Source organism: Corvus hawaiiensis, chromosome 15, assembly GCF_020740725.1.
Source record: "Corvus hawaiiensis isolate bCorHaw1 chromosome 15, bCorHaw1.pri.cur, whole genome shotgun sequence".
NCBI classification, from domain to species: Eukaryota; Metazoa; Chordata; class Aves; order Passeriformes; family Corvidae; genus Corvus; species Corvus hawaiiensis.
The window spans coordinates 4,810,178-4,825,000 of record NC_063227.1 but is presented as its reverse complement, the minus strand read 5'-3'; the positions used below and the strand labels follow the sequence as shown (position 1 = coordinate 4,825,000).

General features: G+C 42.7%; 1 protein-coding gene across 1 annotated transcript in view; it reads right to left on the bottom strand.

Annotated features, from left to right (window-relative positions):
- Window positions 1-7,472: 7,472 nt before the first annotated feature.
- Window positions 7,473-14,823, bottom strand: part of CLINT1 (clathrin interactor 1) — a 47,582-nt gene continuing 40,231 nt past the window's right edge. Inside the window, exons 9-12 of the mRNA XM_048319935.1 lie at window positions 13,697-13,774; window positions 10,773-11,068; window positions 9,868-10,072; window positions 7,473-9,168 (exon numbers count right to left, since the gene is read on the bottom strand). Of these exons, the coding sequence (XP_048175892.1) occupies window positions 8,828-9,168; window positions 9,868-10,072; window positions 10,773-11,068; window positions 13,697-13,774 (920 nt within the window). The 3' untranslated portion in view covers window positions 7,473-8,827. The remainder of the gene's footprint in view (window positions 9,169-9,867; window positions 10,073-10,772; window positions 11,069-13,696; window positions 13,775-14,823) is intronic.

Below are 14,823 nucleotides of genomic sequence, written 5' to 3'. Positions count from 1 at the left end.
CATCTATTACCAACTGTAAATGAACGAACAAAGAGCTGGTGTTTGTCACAATATCCAGTGTAAGGGCTTTCCAAAACTGCTGTAGGCTGACTTGGAGAGATTACAAAAGGCTGCAGCCCCTGACCCCAATAAAGGCTCCAAAGGAAACTCCTGAAAAGTTTTTGCTGCCGAAAAAGGAAATTCTTCTGGTAATGTAGCACTTTAATAGCTAAAACTACACCAAAGCTTCAGCTAACTGGGTGAAACAACGTCTTTGTGTCGCATATAAATGCTGTTCTGTAATGTCTTTTTTTGTTCCATTTAAAATAAAGGACTTGAAGCTTACAAGATGAAGGTACCAGCTTAGGCAGCCACCTGCAGAGACCCGTCTGGGCAGAGTGTGAGGGCAGGGGCAGGGAGCAAGAGCCACACAGGCATCAGTCCCTGTGATGGGCTGGGATGCTGAAATCCCAGCTCCTAAAGAGAGGGAGGACAAGAGCATGTAATGACAGGACAAGGGGAGAATGGCTCCACGCTGAAAGTGAGTAAGTTGAGAGATATTAGAGGTAAATTCTTGGCTGTGAGGGTGTTGAAGTCTTGGCACAGGTTGTCCAGAGAAGTTGTGGGTGCCCCATCCCTGGAAGTGTTCAAGGCCAGACTGGATGGGACTGTGAGCAACCTGGTCTAGTGGAAAGTGGATTGGTTGGCAGAAGGGTTGGAATTAGATGATATTTAATGTCCCTTCCAACCCAAACCATTCCATGATCCTGTGATTCCATGAAGACCCTGTCTCAAAAAAACCAGTGGGAAAATCAGCAACTGCTCAGGCACCCACGTTTTCTGTGAGTCTGGCCCTGGAACAGGAGCAAAGAAACCTGTCCAAGGGCCCCGGGGGAGCCCGGGGAGGAGGTGACAATGCGCTCCAATCCACAGGACTGCTCCAGGGAAGAGGCTGCGGAGCTGACACAGTGGCTGTGCTGGAGCTCCGGCCGTTTCCCTCTCTAGCTCTGGGTGCTCTGGCTGGAGCTGCCGGTGCCCACGTGGGTTGTGCTCCGTTGCACACCAGGTCATTCCCTTTGCCCCCAGCATTGTTTGCCTCTTGTCAGGCTGCGAGTGCTGTAGGCAGAGACAGACCCGCTCTCTGCCTGTGCGCTGGACCATGCTCCGCTGGACGTCATTCCCGAGACCGGGAACTGCTGCTGCAGAGATGCGGGATGCTGGTGAGGGGGGAGACTGGGGCAACGCATCCAGCTGATGCAGTTTGTGTCTAATTAAGTTGGAAACTGTCATCCTGTCTCTCCTCCTGCCTGCAGACAGCCCGAGGCCTCGACCAGGGGCCATGGGCAGCTGACCCTCATCGCCTTGGCTGCCCCGTGGTGCGGGGCAGGAAGCTCCCAACATTTTTCCAACTCTTTTTTGTTTGGAGATATTTGAGGTTTCCCATGAGCTGCAAGCCCCAGCACAGGGAATGGAAGGTGATGAGCACCTCGTGTGGTTCTTCCACATCCCAAAGGCAATGTCCATGGGACAAAGCTCAGGCGCAACTGCTGGCAGTCAGCAACTCCCTTTGTCTGCCCAGTGCCAATATGGACCAGGAGTCCAGGGGAAGGAAAGTGGCACTGTGACAGTTGCGTGTATATGAGAGAAAGATGCAAAATGGCCCAGCACCACGTAGGGAAATATATGCACAAAAAAACCACTTGGAGGCCAGTTCAGGAAGCCCAAGGTTGGAGCAGACACTTCCTCATCTCCTTTACACACCTTAGGGGGACTTGGGAGGATGTGCTCTCCTGTCCCGAAGGTGGAAGGACAAAGGGCAAACAGAGGCAGGTAGAGAGACAACTGAAAGAACCAAATTTCCTGACTTTTAAGAATTTAACCCTTAGTGTTCTTCAATACTGGATTTTGTTTGCAAATCAAAAATGGAGAAAGATTTTGGTAACCTTATAGTATCACCAACAGTTTGTTAAAAGACTAATTGCCAAGTAGCTTATGCATGTGGGACCATTAGTAATTCTGTAGCTATGCAAATTAAAACAGTGATGTATGATTTATAGCTTTAATAATGTTCTGAAGGCTCTTAAATTTTAATCACTTGCAACATCCTTTTTAATATTCAATTACTTTATTAACTAATTAGGTCACTTGCTGAAAAAGCACATAAGGCTGGTGCTATTTTAGTATCAGCTGAACATCACAAAATACCTTTGAAATGGTGTAAATGGTTTATTTATTTTAAATAGATCATTAAGATGCTGTAATTAATAAATCAATTACAGAAAAAAAAGACAAGAAATTGATAGATGCCAAATCACAATAGTAGTGGCTTCTCTGCTTACTTTATAAATGTTCACAGACATGCTGAACTTGGTGAACATGGCCATTGAAGCACCTTCCTGGATAATTCGTATTCAGCTGAAGGGATAAGGTTCAAGATACGCTCAGTTCATTATAGATGCTTTTTGTATGGATTTAGCTTTCTGATTGATAAAAGCTCCACAAATGACCTTGAAAAGGGAAAGTACTTAAAAGGACAGCCCTCCTTTGCCTCGTGCTCTTTTGTCTGCCTCAGAAAAGATAAAACTCTGGCATCTGAGAGTGCTGCTGATGCTGGGCTGGAAGGGAGAGCTCCAGGGAGGGCAGGTGGGCGGCTCTCACTGACCAACCTGCTCCCCTCACCGTGGGCAGCACTTGCTGCTGCCCAGGGGCTGTGGCAGGGCAGCAGCAAAGCAAGGAGACAAAATTCCAGCCCTGCAGAAGCCAGGAAGATGCTCAGCTGTAGCACAGAGGTTTACACCTCCCCTTTACACCAAGCCTTGAAATAAAACTTCAAGTTTCAGAAGTTAAATTTGTCACCAGTGTGGCTGCAACTCTGAAAGAGACTTTGAATAATCTTCTGTCTTAAAACTAAGGGCAAGACAACCACTATTCTAGAAATTAAGTCGATCTTATTAGCAGATTTTGGTTTAAATTATATTGATGTGATGATACAAAGTGGAAGTTTTCTTTCTTGAGAAGCTGTTAGAGAAGATCTGCAGTAATTGCAGAGAACTCATCTTCCCATTTTAACTTCTCTTGCTTCCATTCTCTTGTAACGACAAACTGTAAATCCAGGGGCAAAAAGCTTAATGTTACAATTTCTGCTAAATGCAAGACAGCCCTTTACAACTGAGCTGCAAAGAAAACTACTCAAAATCTCAGTTTGTAGAGTTTCCTGGGAACTGAAGCATACGTGGTGTAAGTCTGGCTCTAAAGCAGAGTCTGGGTGAGGTACCAGACTGTTACTCCAGGTGCCCAAAACCAAAAATAAAAGCTGCCCCTGCCCACATCCCACGGGCGCCTGCAGCCCACCTCTACTGCAGCTGACAGTGCCCTGTTCCAGTACAGGGGCTTGAGCTGAAATAATGGATTTTCTCTTAGGAAAATACCACCTAGGTGACATTCCTCACTGCTGCGAGAGGCCACTGTGTGGGGCAACCATGTGAAAGGAAGGACACACTGGACTATCCCAGGCTGTGCAGAAGGGGTAGGGAACCCTAAAATAAATCCATTTCACATTTTACGGGAGCTGCCACAGGAAACAGCTGCACAACAACCCTAAGGTACCAAACGCTGGTACAGCTTGGGACAACATTTGATGCTTCCCACCTTGGAACAAGCACAGATACAACTCTTAAGGGGTCAGAGATATCTGTAGTCACATGAGGTCACTGTCACTGTTTTAGGGGGATTTATTTCACCCTACAACAATCCTGTCGTACAACACGGCTCAGGGGCTGTTCTGAGCCTCCTTATGAAGCCTGAGGTCTCAGTCAAATAGGTGCATTTTTATCACATTCCTGTAACTTCTCCCCAGTCGTTTATTCACTTGAGCAATTCTCATGTCGCTCAAATCGTTTGTGTGGGAAACCCCACATCCTCCTCTGTCAGACCCAAAAAGACACAACTGCTGGAGTGGCAAATAAAAAGTCACCAGTGCCTCAAACCCAACTGGTAGCCGGAGAAACGAGGGGACGAAAGGCAGCAGCAGCAGCCGCCCGCAGAGCTCGGCGGGCGCAGCTCCGTCCCTGCAGCAGCGCTGGAGCCGCTGCTCCGCCTTTTCTGCCGCGGAGCCGCCGGCAGCGAAGAGCCGCCGTTAACCTCCGCGGCTGGATTCAATGTGACAGTGACACTTCACAGCACATTGCATCCAATCTCATTTGAAGCTGACAAAGATTGTTTCTGTTTTATATCTATTGGTTTATTAATGGCCTACAGCCTCTTAAGCAGATGCATATTCATTAGATAGCCAGCTGTTAGGAGGTTCCCAGATGTCGAAAGTAGCTCTGTCTTGGTATACATTCTTTTTTTCCCCTTCTCATGAAACAAAGTAATTGTAGCTCGATTAAAGAACCAGTTAATTACTAAGCCAGTACCTTATGGCATGATTTAAAAAAAAAAAACCAAACCTGCAAATTTGTGAGGAGCAAAGACATTTTTAAAGAGATGAGCTGAGCCTTCGCTGTGCTGTACACACACAGAATTTATGTAGAGATTGGATTACTCCATGTAAAGAACCCCCAGCTGCAGAATCCAGGGAATACACTGAGTTCTTTAAAGGCACCTTTCTTCATTTTCCCCATTCTGGCAGATTTTCTCTTACCTCTTATCATTCCTTAGGTGAATAGTGGATGCAGAAACACATAAAAAATGAAAATAAGACACATCTCAGTTTTTAAAGGTCATTTCACAGAGTAGAAAAATTCCACAGCATTCCAGCTAGATAAAACTGTGACCAGATCATTGAACAAGCTGTACAGACTGACTTACAAATTCCAGGGGCCATCCTTCTCAGTCTCACATTAACCCAAGCTCACCAAGATGTCTTTGCCACTTCTTTCCTCAGAGCTCTAAAAGCAGCTCCCAGAAGCAGGGCTACCACCTCCATCCTCCCACCACCACCTCCAGGAAGCCCTCTGCCCATGGGAATGTTTAAAAGATTAAAGTCAGCTCCAAGTCCATGTGATCCAGGCAAAAAAAGTTCCTGGGGATTGTGGTTTCTGGCTAACGGGAAGGAACTGCGCGGCCACTTGGTCCTTCACACCCCACAGCAACAGCCCTGCTCTGTCCCAAGGAGCTGCACTTCCATCACCAGGAGAGGAAGAAGAGGTTGAAACCCTGAAAACAATTGAAATCCTGAAACAATTCTAAATTTAAGTCAGTGACATCTTGGAATAAAACCTGGGAGGAAGAAAGAAAATTAAAAACAAAAATGTCCTCAGCATTAAAAGCCTTCATCAGAAGGCAGCGATGGCACTATAAAATGTCATCTGCTATGAGAGTGTTTACAGTCGAGCACAGAGGAACATGGAGGCAATTTTGTAGAGTGACTCCTGGAGCAGAGGCCTCTGAGAATAAAAGTGTCTTTAGATATTTGTTATCCTGTTATAGCTGGTATCACCTTGAGTATACAATGCCTGCCTGCATTATGTAAACACTTCATTGATAAATCCCTTCCCCACCTCCCCTAAGCTGTGTCAGACTGTTCTTAGCTGACAGATAGAGCTGAAACAGATGCTGCTATAAATACCCTTGTTTAGCTGTTTTGAAAATAATTTCTTTAGAACATGGTGGTTGCTCTAGTTATCACTGAACTTGCACCTGTGCTGGAATTTACTACTCCTTTGTACACATCAAGATGCATTTTTTTTTTTAATGATTCAATAAAACCCCCAAACACAGAGTTGGATTCTGCTGCCCTTTTCTTCCCTTCTGAAGTAGAGACAACCTTTACAAAAGATTTCACTCATTTTAATTGAACTCTTTTAAAGTTTAGAAGCTACAGACTCCAGAGGTGGTAAAAGTTTGACTCTTAGGACCAGACAAGCAGTTAATTTATAGAATCATGTAATTCTCTGAAATTCTATGTTTCTCTATACACACATACAACACCCAGCCAGCCAAACTCTTCTGGAGAGATCACAGGTACAAGCTGGACTTCAAAAATGAAGAAAGGAGTTGTACTAACACAGCAGCATGATTTTGGTTATATTCAAATTCTATAATGCAGTAGCTGATAAATGGTACATCTGTTCCCATTCACACAGTAGCTCATTAGTATTTTCACCTGGAAATGTAATTTTTAGTTAAAGATACTATTTTGTTCATACCCGAAATATCAGAGATGGAAACATTTTATGGTATTTATCTTAAACAAGTTCAATATTGCTTTAATTGAATACCCATTTTATATTTGGTCTTTAAATAAAGATGTAAACCACATTCTGCTAAGCACTGCTACCTGTGATCCATGTGCTTGAACTGAGGGAGACAATGGGGAAAAAACTTCCAGGCTCTCATCACTGCAGAAAAGATACACAGGGATGCACCTGGCCCACGTTCTGAAGGAATCTTTCCAGGGTTTCTTTTCTGATGTTTATTTTGGTTCAAAGGATTTTGTTCTCATCCACCTGCAGAGGACCTGGCTGGCTGACAAAGCTGCTTCTCACACTCCACACACCCGGCTTCATAAGGAGGCTATTGATCCATGGGATGAACTGGGATCAGTTCAGCACTACAGCTGCTCCCCAAGCCAGTGCACCCTTGAATAAGGTGTAATTGGCACAACCACAAAGACCCACCCCAAAGTGACCACGTTTTCCACTGGAGTTACTCCAACCCCTGACAAATCTGCTTCCTTAGAACTACTGTCAATTAGAAGGGAAACCAAGGGTTCCTCTGAAGAGATGTGAACAACCTGAACAGGGACATGATCCTTCAGCTCAAAGCTGACTGTTTCACTGGCACAACCCACCTTGAAGGACAGCATGAGACTCATCCCAAAACCTTCCAAGGAGGATTGAGAAGCACTGCACCCTCCAGCACGACAGCATAACAACACTGACTACAGGTTTAGCTTTCCTCGGCCCCCATCTCCCACTCCTGGAAGGAGCTTCCTTCCCACCACAATTCCGCATACATTGAACCAGTCTGAGGCTTCCCATCTGTTCCAAAGAGAGGGGTTGAAGATGATTATTCCAAATAAGTGTAAAGGTTTCAGAACAGGAACCAGAGCCATCTCTCCTACTCCGCTGTTGAAGCCTGCCTTGATTACTTTGATGTAACAACACTTGAAAGCTCCTATTCTTTGAAACTAATTTAAACACATTGAATTGTTGAAAGATTAAAAACCGCAGTCAGCTAATTACACTCACTCTCATCTCTTATTCAGCAAATGAATCACTTTTCATTACCACTTAGCTGAAGTACATGAATTTCTGCCTAATTAGAAATGTTGTAGATGGAGCATTAGCAAGGCTGGAGCGGGTCAGGATATCTTGCCTGCTTCATTTTTAATTCCTAACAGTAGAGCCAGATAGGAAAGGCTTCAGATAAGAAGTCATTAAACAATTTTAAATTATTTATAAAAATTACTTTGCCCAAATTATAATTATTTTTTTTTCCCAAATGCTCTCATAAACGTCAAATGGAATGAAAGGAAAAGCAGCCCAACATTGATTTTAATGAACATTTTAATGTTATGTATAACAGAACATTATGAATACAATGGAAACAAAGTTTTATCAATTTAATAATAAAAAAGAAATCCAACATAAGAAAAGGGAGGCAATAAATTTCATACCTATAGTATAGTGCTTATTCTTAACAATATTCCCAGCTTGTGAATATAACAATGACTTTGTGTTCCAGATTCTAAAATCTTGATTCATGTGAACTTAAATGCAGAATTACAGAAGGAAAAACAAGACCCCCCCAAAACCTTAATTTGTTCTTTTGCTTTCAGTAAATCAGTAAAATCTTTGACTGCTACAGGTCTCCTTTATTAATATATATATTTTTTTTACTCCTCTATTGGATTCCACAGATGCTAATGCCATATTTACACAAAAGAATCACCAAGTGTTGTATAAAAGTCAGGATCCAATGCCATGGGATTAAGTTAGGTTCTAGATTTACATCACTGAAGTGTGATTCACCTGCTGCTGATGCCCTAAACCAGTGGCTCCTTAGGGACATTGGTGCTGCAAAGGATGCCAAGTGCCACTGGAAAAGAACTCCAAGAAAGTGCGTTTTCTGGAGTTTTCTGAAAGGAAACCTTCCAGCAGTCTTGGATAAAGCTGCTCCCAAGACTTGCACACGATATTGGTTGTAACATTAGAAGCAGGTTAAGACCCCAAAAATCTGTTGATCACCAAATTGCTGAGAGAGGATTTTTACAATAAAAATTTGGGTAATACAGCAGTGTGGCTGGAACATTAGCAAAAGTATATATACATTCCAGGTCCCTTTGAATTAGCCATAGTCACATATGTAAGCCATTTTTGGACAAAAATATATATTCTTATAAAAAACTGATCATAGTACTTGAGTGACTTCACAATTGTGGACTCAGTGGTAGTAAAAGGAATGATCCAATTATGACAAAGCGATCAGGGAGAGGGGGAAAAGAAAGTCAAAGCTCTTCAAGAAAAAAGAAAAGTATAAAATTAGAGTCAAACATTTTTACCCAGTCCCCAATCCAGTCTTCCATCAAGTCTCAAAGTTAAAATTGGTTCTTCTACGTAGGAAAGGTTTTTTGATGGTCTTAATACAAATTATTTTGCAAAATCATCCAACACATTCCTTAGAAGAATCTCTCACCTCTCCAGAATTTGAACACTAGTTATTTCAACACTTAGAAAATAGCATTTGGTTCTTTATGTAGACACTTTAACTGATAAAGAAAAAAAAAGTATTGATCAGTGTTTCCCATTCCTTCCCCAGCTATATTTGTGCAGCTAAAAATCCTTCATTCAGTCTGCCCATTTATTTTATTTTATTTTAATCTCATTTATTTATTTTACAATCTTTATTTGCTAAAATTGGCAAAATTTGCAAAGGCATCTTGCTTGGGTTGTACAGTCCCAGGAGTCAGAGAGGTCATAGCCATATTGGGTACCCCCATTCCTATTGTGCCCATTCCTGTGGCCGGCACTCCCACGTTCATTCCCATCATTCCCTGGTTCATCATGGGCGTGGGTGCCATGGAGGCCATTCCCATCGTACCTGACATCACACCGGGCATTCCCATCCCCAAGGGCCCTCCCATCAACGTGTTTGTCTGGGGTCGCACAGGCATCATGTTGGGCTGAGGGCTGAGGTTCACAGCTGCAAAGTTCTGGGTTATGACATTCATCGGTTGTTGCATATCTGCAGCAAAGACAAAGTGCACAAAAATCACTGAGTGCAACCTGGACACTGAAGGAGCTCATGTATTTTAAGAAAGTTGTGTGTCACTGCTGTGAACATGAATACAATGGCCAGACCTGCAGCTATTTCCTGATTTGGACATCAGCAGGAATTTCTTCATTGAAAGGGTGATCAGGCATTGGAAGGGGCTGCCCAGGGAGGTTTGGAGTGCCCATCCCTGGAGGTGTCCAAGAAAGGACTGGATGTGGCCCTCAGTGCTCTGGGCCACTTGACAAGGTGGGGATGGGTCACGGGTGGGACTCATTGATCCCTGAGGTATTTTCCAGCCTTAATGATTCTATGATTCCACTGCACTTGTTTCCCTGTTTTCTGCGTGAAGACTCAGAAAACTTCTCTACAGAAGTTTTGAATATCATTTTACAACAATAAATATTCCAGAGAAGTTCTAAGGATTAGGATGCCTAAAGTCAAGATACAGCAATGGTGCAAGCTCAACAGTAGAACCTGCACAGACTCAGCCTCCTGACACACCAATCTCCATTTAGAAAATATCACTTGTGTCACAATGTCACAGTAGTTTATGAAACAAGTGTGACTAAAGGTGGGAAAACAGTAGTGGACAGAAGACTGGATCTCAGGGACAGCCTATGGAACACAGACAGGGCTCAGTGTGTGCAAAACAGTGCAATGATCACTTACTTTGTTGCTGCATCATGGTATTAAGCGATGGCTGTTGGGGTTTGGAAGGCTGCATCCCAGGTACTAAATTGTCCAAACTGATATTTACACTGGGATCTGACCAAGTTGAGGGTAGAGTTTTGCTTGCATTTTTCTGGACCATCTCTGTCCTTGCATTATAAAGTGAGTTAGGCTTAGGCATCATTGGGTTCACGCTTTGCAGAGGCTAAAAAAAGAAAAGTTGGTTGGGATTCACTTGAAACAATTTACCAGTAGGAAACAGGACTAAACAACAAGTATTTAGATAAGACAATAAAGTATTTATTTATTTATTTTTTATTTATTATAAACAAGTATTTATATAAGACAATAAAAACCCAGGATGCCATGAACTTTAGCTCTTCCAAAGCAGTGCTGCCAGGTGCTCCTCCACAGTTAGATTAAAAGAGTATTTGTAAGCAGAGATTAAGTCCCGTATCAATGTGGAGTGACAGTGACCAGTAGCAGCCAAGCTTTCAACTCAAGCACGCTGATTCTTTCCTCCTAACACCAAGCTGATCCATTCCAGTTTCCAAACCACCCTCCACTGCAGCAGGCACTTCTGTCTTTTGGAGAACAGGCCAGTTGTGACCTTCATCTCTCCTTGAGGCTGGAAATCTGTAACCTTCTGTGGAGAACGGTCTTAAAATATCAACCTCAACTTCTCCAAAAAAGCAGCTACACCTCCTAGAGCAATGAAGCCCACCTCCGAGAAGACTGGCTTATAAAAGGACTTCTCTGTTTAGGAGGCAACTGAAACATTTTTGATAAAATGCTGATCACATCTGAATGAGCAGATCTAATGCACTCCAGGAGAGGAATGGATTCATTTTCAATGCTGTGATTAAGGAGAAGGTCATTAGCAAATTGTACCAATAGCAGCCTACCTGTGACCTGGACATGGGTAAACTGACGCCCACAGAATTGGAACTCATCATGGAGAAATTCATGCTTTGTGAGGAGGTCATGGTTGTCTGAGAGGGTCCCATCAAATCAAAAAGATCCATAGAATTGGAAGCAGCTGGAGGTTGGCCCGGAGCTGGCTGAGAGCCACTGAAGAGCTCTAGAGCTGGCTGCTGTGCTGTGCTGCTGAAGAGCTCTCCAGACGAAGCACTGGCACAAGGAGAAGCTTGGTTGAAGGCACTCCAGTCACCAAAGTCTCCATTTCCACTTGTTGCTGTACCTGAAGAAAAGGCAACAGTGTGGGAGGGAGGAAGGAAGACAGAGAAGAAAGAAGACTTAGAGAAAGGCACTGAGCAAATGCCATATTCCATGAACTGAAACAAATGTGAGCTGATCTGTGTCCGTCCACATTAACATCTGCAGGTAGAACCTCCATCTGGACATCATTCCCTCTCATGAATATTCCAACAATTTTAACAAGGTACGAAAGGAAATATGAAACACCCGTACACAAAGTAGAAGATGTTTGATAATGTGTCACCTGTGGATGCCAGGCAAGCAGGGACAGGCTTGCTTCAGTTGAAGTACAACTGGAAGATAACTTGGGGTAGACTGGAGACCACAGTCAGAACAACACTGAGAACTTGGATAACACTTATCAACTTTTTATCTTGGCATTCTGGCATTCGCAGAGAGAGCAGTTGTCAGGAACAAGCCACCGGATAAAGCAAATTCCGCCATGATACAGACAACTACATCCAAATTTGGTTGTATACAATTGTAGGTATTTGTATAAAACCATGCTGAGGGGAATAAACCCCAGAATTTTGAAAGCAGGCTGCCAGAGAATGCTTATTTGAGGTCATAAGGAATAAGCACTTCCCATCCCATCAAGTGCTCATGTAAAACACATTAGGTTTTCTAAATTTGATTCCTGAACTAAATGCCTTGATTTAAAGCAGAAGTTCAATCTTGGATCAATCATTTCTCTCAACAGCAGCTCTGCTGAACTCTTGTAGCTCACCACTTAAACACTGTTCCATTTCAATAGATGAGGTTTTTGGAGACAAGTGTTTAAATAAGAACATAGAACTCGGAGCTCTCTCTGTATCTCACTGTGAAGGTAGAGCCAACAGCACGAGCTGTTTGTAGACACCTGCAAGGGCACCTCTTCAGCATCACAGATGTTGTGACACAAACCAGTGAACTGAGAGCTTGTCAAACCTTGGAGTCAAACAGGAGGAGATGTTACCTCCCTTAAAACACGTGTTTCCCTATTAACAGGGAAAGTGCTGCTTCACAGCACTGATGGGGGAAGAAAAGCTTAAAAACATTTGCAGAAAATGCAGAATATAAAGCAATACCATTTAAACAGCTCACAGGCTACACAGTGAATCACATTCAGAGCTTGGGCCACTGGCCACCTCAGCTTTTTGATTCTCTCACTGATTCACTTTTGGTACTTCAGCTATGTTACAAACAACAGCACTGCCATATGAAATGAACTTTGAGGGCTGGTGAACATTTAAATCATCTCTTGGATTTCTTTAGCTGCGTAAACAAAGACTCAAATATGTAGAGCTGGGATAGATGAATCCAGTGCCAGTTTCTATTTCCTGCCCTATCCAATGGCTGCTTCCATAATATATTCCACCCACTCATGGCTAACTGCAGCAGTCTTTTACACTTCGTGTAAATATTTATCAACATACACCTTCAACCTTTAGTCATGTCTCTTTACCAACACATTACAATTTAAAATATAGTGGAACAGTAAATTTGTTCACAAAATCCAAGTATTGCCAACAACTTCAGTGCATGAAGTGGGCTAATATTCATTAGCTTAGGGCCTCACTAGAACATTTGCTTTGATCTTCCTCACAAAGAGGCACTATATTAGAATGTTTCAATTAGTATTACGTATTAAAAATTAAAACCTACTTTAAATATTCTTGATAGATAAGTAAATGCTGAGTGTGCTCCTTCTATGTTCAAACCTGTGCACTGAGGACCAATAATGGAAGTGGGGGTAAAAGGGAGAAGGTTTTGCCCCTTCAGTAGGACTTCAAAGATGATTAATCAAGAAGGAAAAGATTTCTAGAGGGGCTTACACTGTTCAGGAATGATTAATCATTTCACAGAACTCCTTGTCCCTTGCATAATGGTGACTGGAATAGATTAATCACGTTAATGCAGTTAAAGGATTGTATCAATTTAGACTGTATTAACACAGGAGTTATTTGCATAGTAGGTGGCTTTGTGTTTGCAAAACAACTTGGGTTTGACTGCGAAAGCCTGTAAGAAACTAGAGCAGTTCTTTCCTACCCAGTAAACTGAAGGTGTATTAACTAACCCAGGTCCAGTAGAGCCTTCCCAACACAGCAAAATAAGGGAAGAGATGCAAACGTGCTGACTAAAAGCTGGCTCCCAGGTAGATTGGCTGCTCAGCCTCTTTGCTGTTTTCTCATTTCGTACTTGATCTTGCACCCTGGCTGAGAAGCCCCAGTCACAAACAACACTTCTGCTCAAATTAACCTCACAAAGGACAGCCAGCCAGCTCTCCCCACTCCAGGGCTGTCTGCAGCCCTTGTAGGATCCCACAAACATTCCACCAAAGGAAAATGGATCACTTTAGGTGGTTTCCAAGCATATTTTATTCTTTTCCAATCCAATTTTAAGGGAAACCTTTTCAGATGGTGGCCATCTCATGATAAGCTTGTCTGTCTGCAGGTAAAATGTCTGCACATGCACTGAGCCAGGCTGCATCTTCCTTCCTCCCAGAGCACTTGTGGTCCAGTTACACACACAGTTTACCCTGGAAAGGGAAGGGACTTTAAATACTGCCACACGGCATCTCTTGCCCTCCTTCCACCCTGAAACAGCACTGCAATCCCTAAATCAGTCCTACCTTGCGACGATGGGAAACTTGCTGAAGCAGCAGGTGAACTAAAATCAGCAAATCCTCCAAATGGGTCACTTGATCCACCTAGAAACAGAGGGAAGCCAAAAGCTGTTACAGGATTGTGCAAACTTTGCAACCACTGCATGTGGGATTTATGAAGAAAAGCTTTCTGTACTTGACACGATGGATTTATTGATTCTGCTCCCTAAGTTGGCTCTGTTTTCCTGTTCACCCCCACACTATGTTTATACAAGCCTGAGCAACAATAAACTGGATTATTTCCAACTGCCTTGCACATCTTGCAGTTTTGTTTTCCTACGGAGGAACTAGAACATGCAAGTTTTTGTCACCTCTAAAAATAAATTCAGAGATATTAAGAAGATTAACAAGTTTTTAACTAGGGAGTGATGCTACCAGTTTAGCACCTTATAAAATTAAAAATTTGGAAGCATAATATGAAAAAGGCCAAACATTGTATAAAAGTTAATTTATTATGCTTCCTATGAAAAATTACATGTCACTTTATATTTAGTTTTTGTGTTACTTAAAGCATGAATGATTCTGCAATGATCTTGAATTGGGATTTCAAGGACAGAGCTTGCATTTGTGTTCATTTTTTTATAAGTTTGCTTCCTTTCTACAGCAAGAACATTAAGTTTTCCAACTAGACATTCATATACAGCACATAAATTATTAACTTCTGAATACAGCATAGTAACAATTTTTCACTAAAAAGATACAGCAAAGGTATAAAAGCAGCAGATTTAAGAACCATATTGTACAGCTGATTTTTGAAATACTCAGAAAAGTTACAAAAATCACCTAGTTATGGTTGGTACTGCTTTTAAGCAGGAATTCCACTGACCTGAGGAAGCCAAGAAGTTGCCCTTATTTGTTTGTCCTCAAAGACTTCACCTCCAAGCAGTCCCACCCTCAGAAGAAGCTGCAGCAGTTCAATTATTTTGCTTTTAGTGTTATGCGTACATTATATAGGTTACATCACAGCTGCTTAGCCTGCAGTGCTTAGGAGGCAGCCAGGTGGGACTGGAACATCTGTGCTGCACTCAAACACCACCAGGGACAGCTTCCAACATCTGGTGCCATTTCGGAATTGTCTTATCGCTGCAAGACAT